The 5,589-nt window shown below is 42.2% G+C and overlaps 1 protein-coding gene across 1 annotated transcript; it reads left to right on the top strand.

The window, feature by feature from the left end:
• Positions 1-4,644: 4,644 nt before the first annotated feature.
• LOC131251992 (pectinesterase inhibitor-like) lies at positions 4,645-5,228 on the top strand. The gene has a single exon (XM_058252956.1). The coding sequence runs from the start codon at positions 4,650-4,652 to the stop codon at positions 5,169-5,171; it is 522 nt and encodes a 173-aa protein (XP_058108939.1). The 5' UTR covers positions 4,645-4,649; the 3' UTR covers positions 5,172-5,228.
• Positions 5,229-5,589: the final 361 nt, after the last annotated feature.

Genomic DNA, 5,589 nt, shown 5'->3' with positions numbered 1-5,589 from the left:
GAATGGGCTAAGAGTAACTTGGGTTGAAGCTGAACGGGCTTTTTGGATTTCTAGGATGGTTGAAATAAGAAGGGGAGGGGGCTATTTATAGCCCCCAAATTTGCTTTTTCTATAATTCTTGAAAAATTTAGTGATTGAAGGAGTTTGGATGACCTAGATTTTGGATAGCTATATTGCAAGATTTCAATGGTTAGATTGGATGGCATGGATCGTAATTTTGGTAGAAGAGAGGGTCACCAGAGTCTTTTCGTTTTCTCACATGCTTACACCTTGAACTAGAGGAACCACACACGCATTGCACCTCTCATGCCAAGGCAGGGGAGCTTCTACGTGGCAGGTGGCACCCGGGATAATGCCCAAGCCACAGGGATCTCCCTGTTTTGGCAAGTGAGCACCCACATACGTGTGCTAACCCTGCTTTCCTTAGGTCTTGGGTTTAGGTGGTTTTGGGTACTAATGGGCCTTGGATATGGGATTGTTCTTAGGCGAAGTTAGGGTTAACTTGATAGGTGAGTTGACTCGATGAATTGACTTGGTGAGTCGATTGGATTCGACTAAGTTTGACTAGGTTGAGTTTTGCTAGGTTTTGACTTGATTAAGTTTAACTTAGTTCTAACTGACTTGAGTTGGGTTTTGACTGGGTCCAATTCTATTAGCTTGTCAGCCCAGGCTTGGGGTGGAGTGTCTACATCAACACATATCATGGTAGGGCCTATGAAGTTTTCAATGGTGGGCGTCAATATCCCCACTATTTCTTTTAGTGCAGTCCACCTATGCCTGGGATTTGCCTTATTTTTTGGCTCATGGCCTAATATGAGTTGGAAAAATGGATGGACGACGTCAATCACACACATACATTATGGTGGGCCATAGGAAGTTTTCAACGATGGGCATGTATATAAAATACATGGATCTAAAATATATGAGCCCCTAGTGCCCAGCACTACCTCATTATATGGTGTTGGGGTCACCACCCAATCCACTTCCTTATTGGAGACCCTGGCCATTCTCATTGGGTGTAAATAGGTGCCCATCTACATGCCAATCCACGTGGAAATGTGGCAACGTGTATGTGATTTAAGTAGTCAATAGATACATCCACATCGTGTAGATGCCCTTGGCCAAAACTGGAGGTGGTCCACTTATCAGGTGAGCTACAATTTCTAAAATATGTGGACATTCGGATGAGTCGAAGGGGGTGTGTAGATGGTCTCCGTTATACAAGCGTGTGTGATAAGCTAACCTCATTGTAATAACTCTATCGAAGCCCACCTTGATGTTTTTGAGAAATCCACCCAGTTCATCTATTTTGCAATCTCATTTGAGGGCATGACCCAAAAATGACCCTAATCCAAAGCTCGTGGGTCACATGGGAAACAGTGGGATTGAACAAAATGTTGAAACATCTTGGGGCAATCATGGAGATCACTTTGAGCATTGGATCTGCCTCATTTTTGGGCACATGCCCTGAATGAAGTGAGAAAACAAATTTCTCACAAACATTAAGGTGGGCACAAGTATGGTCGGGATAGGGTCCCACATTAACTTATTGCATGTCTTAGGCGGTGATAAATTAATTGCAGTAATAACTCCGTGACCATATACAATGGGGGCCACCTTGATGTTTGTGAGAAATCCACCTCGTTCATTATTTTGCCATCTTATTTAAGGGTATGGGTTCGAAAATGAGGCCAATCCAAAGCTCATGTAGACCTAGACGCCAAGAAACGGTGAGATTGAATGGCACCGTTAAAATATCTTGGGGTCATCTTCGGGACCACTTTGAGCATTGAATCTGCATCATTAAAGGGCCTATATGGGAAAATAAATGTACGTAATAGGTTTCTTACAAATATCAAGGTGGGCCCTATGTATGGCCGGGTTTCGATCCAACATCTATTTGTTCAATTCATTATAGCGTTGGGTGACAAAATAGTTGTTTATATTTTAAATGAAAGATATTTTGGCCTTTTAGAAAATAGGGTTCTAAAATTGTACAAAATTGAGATTGTATATGGCACTAGGCGTTGAGATGTCAACCCAGGAAAAATTTAGGTGGGCTACTTTAAATATTTTAAAAGCAAGTGCTTTTAGGTCGATTGCACTAAAGATAAGTAGTTATATTGAAAAACTTTTTAAATTTTTTATCTCCACTAAGAGTAGAGGTGGGCATCGAGTCGAGTGAAACGGAGTTGGGGTTGATCCGACTTGATCCGGTTCTTAAATAGGCCTAACCCGAACTTGACTTGATTCGATACCAAGTCCAGCATACCCGACCCGATCTGAGTCCGGGTCTGGCTTGCACTAATCGGACCAAGTCCGACCCGATCACAAGTATTGAGTTGGGTTGAGTCGACACCTAGTGGGTTGGGTGCAGCGGGTATCCATGGGATGAAATCACAACTCAAAACTTATATTTGCTTAAGAGAGTTGCAGCCTCTTCATCAGCTACATGGCATCTCAGATCTGAGTTTTCTTTAACACATATGTACGAGTCACGTTTCGGATCTAGTTGAGTTCGTACCGAGTTGGATATAGGGTCGACTCGACTCGAGTAATTGGATGACTCGAACTTGACTCGATTTGAGTTCGGATTGGATGAAGTCAACTTGATTCAGGTCGACTCACTCACTAGTAGGGCTGTACAGGAACCGAGTTAGCTCGGTTAGCTCACTCGACTCGACTCGAAAAAGCTCGATTCAACTCGATTTGAAACTGAGTTTGAGTTTATTTTTTTAGTTTGAAAAAATTTCGAACTGAGTTCGAGCTTGCCCGAGCTCGACTCGACTCAACTTGGATCGAACCCCAACTCGAATAGAACGAGCTTGGTGACTCGATTACTTTGATATTGATGTTGCTCACCAAGTGTTTGATGAAATGACTCAATGAAGTGTTGGATGGTGTGGCAAGAAAGGTATGTATATGAAACAAATATCCTTTTTTCTTGATTTTGATGTTGCTATAAGGTGTTTGATGAAATAACTATAAACAGCTGCTGCTGTTTTATATACAGTAAGAAATTAAAAGTGCACTCTATGTGTTTGTGAAAATGCCGCATATGCTCGATTTTGGCTCAAACTTGGCTCGAACTAGCTCGAGCTACCGACCGAACCGAGCCAAGCTGGCTAGTCATGCTCGAGGACCAAGCCGAGCCGAGTTCAAGCTGGGTTCAGCTAGTGGCTGAGCCGAGTCGAGTTGTGCCAAGCTCGACTCGGTTCGACTCGTGTACACCTCTACTCGCTTGGTTCGGATCGAGTCGGATCTAAACGAGTCGGACGAGTTGAGTTTGCCGAGTCGAGTCATCCCATGCCCAGCTGATCTAACTAATAGGATCCTGTCATAGGGTTTGGATTGTTGAAACAAGCGTATTAAACTTACACTTAGACGGTTCACAAGTCATTTTTTTTGTATAATGGTGGCCCACTTAATGACTGAACGAGGCCAACAGTTTGCACAGGCCACTAATCATTACCTTGAGCTTAGCCCTATGGAGTCGGGAGTCACGTATTGTGGATTGGGGTGGTGAACAGTCACCACATTTTCACCGCACCTACTGACTCCACATTTCTGTTTGTGAAACTGTGGCCACCGCACGTGTGACATACGTGAACATTATCCAGACCGTTGAAATTGTAGGGGACATCGTGGATGAATCTGAACTCAAAATTATGCTTCCTGACAGTGATCCTAACATCATAAACAGTGGCGATAAAAATGAATGGTTAAAAAATGTTATGATCATCATTCCATATTCAATGAAATGCTATGCTTTATACACAATGCGGGGGCACTATCAGAACTGTCTTATGTACCTGCACGCGTGCCTTGTATGGTGGATAAGCCACCACAACCATTGGGTGCACCCCACCATGGGTGGTACTCACCTCAACATTCCCTCACCATATGATCCCATCCACGTGACTAAGATGGACGGTTGCAACCAAAGGTCCACACCCAACAGAATTCCAATTGGTGGGCCATGATTATCCTGTAAGAAGATCTTCATCATGTTTCGAATCCAAAAATGGTCTCACTAAATGAACGGATTGGATCATCAAACCAATGGTCCCGATGTGCACAGTTGGTTTTAACGTGGACGAGCAAGAAGACTCGCTCTTTAGGCCCGTTTTTAGGCATTTTCTGTTTCCTGGTCAAACCTTTTACCCGAGAACATCGGATGGGCGGTACTAACCTTAAGAGATGTGATACACATAGCCATTTCCATCATAACATGGATAGATCTACCTTCCACCGTCCACGTGGAATATTAGATTTTGGATCATGACTGTCCAATTATTGGGTTTTTCCTTAGATAGTTAATGAATGAATAATAACTCTAATAGGACAATCCTAGCCATCCATTTTTCTCACTTTTTAGCCTAAGTAGAAGAACCCAAGTCGACCAAAAGAATCTTAACAACCATCCATTTTAAATGAAATTCAATAAATGGGTCATCCATCGATAATAGATTAAACTAGATGAACGGTCACGATTCATGATTTAACATGCCACATGGATGGTCCAAGTTGCAAGGCTTTAGTCTCATGATAGAGAGAGCTGTATCATATTATAACGTTGGCTGGAAGAACCTCTATAAATAGTGGAGTATCAAACGGTCACTTCAATCACAGAGAAAGAAATGGATGCCATGCGATTTCCTTTATTTCTTCTTCCTTTCATTCTGCTTTTTATTCATTCCTCTCCATTCACAAAGGCTCAAAAGGACGATTTGATTGTGAGAACATGCACGGAAACAAACTTTCCTGATTACTGTATCTCGTCCTTCCGATCCGATTCTCGCAGTTCCACTGCTGATAGTAAGGGCCTAGCAAGGCTTTCGATAGAGCTCGCACTAGCAACGGCTCAGAATACTTTGTCATTCACCAAAGATCAGCATAAAATAGTCCCTAATGACGATATGAAGAAACGGCTTGCAGATTGCACTGCGAATTATGAAGATGCAATCAAATATCTGGCAAAGGCCTCGACCAAGTTCGAGTCCGGAAATTACATCGATGCGGCGGCTAAAGTGTCAAAAGCAATCACAGAAGCTGGGAAATGCCGTGAAGAATTAAGGACGCCACCAACAATTCCAGCAGTGGAGAAAAAGTGTGATGAGATGGGATATGCATGTGACACTGCTTTTGTTATCATTTCTATTCTGGACTAAAATTTCTATAATATGTGACAGGCGCCTTCGGATGGTTTATTTCAGTGTTTGATTAGAACAAACCAGACGCTATATATGTACGGGTCGAATTACTATTTTCGATTGTCAATTAATGTGTATGCATATACGAGGGCAGTAATTCCAATGGCTTCTTAATTAGCTCTCCACTAGCTACACACACACACACACACACACACTTCTAAATCTATGGGGTAGGCCAACAACCTGTTTAAAAACTTTTACAAATTTGAGTGCTCTAATTCTAATGGCTTCTTAGCTTTGTAGTAGTTATAATAGTTATGAATAGTAGTTTTATTAATTTGTAGACCCAAGCCACCAATCTACAAGGAAGTGGCGTACTGGGTGCATGATTTGTGATTTGTTATGTCAACATGATGTATGTGTTATATATATATAT

This window comes from Magnolia sinica, chromosome 7 (genome assembly GCF_029962835.1).
Source record: "Magnolia sinica isolate HGM2019 chromosome 7, MsV1, whole genome shotgun sequence".
Lineage (NCBI taxonomy): Eukaryota > Viridiplantae > Streptophyta > Magnoliopsida > Magnoliales > Magnoliaceae > Magnolia > Magnolia sinica.
The sequence above is the reverse complement of the archived record's forward strand: the minus strand, read 5'-3'. Positions and strand labels throughout refer to the sequence as shown.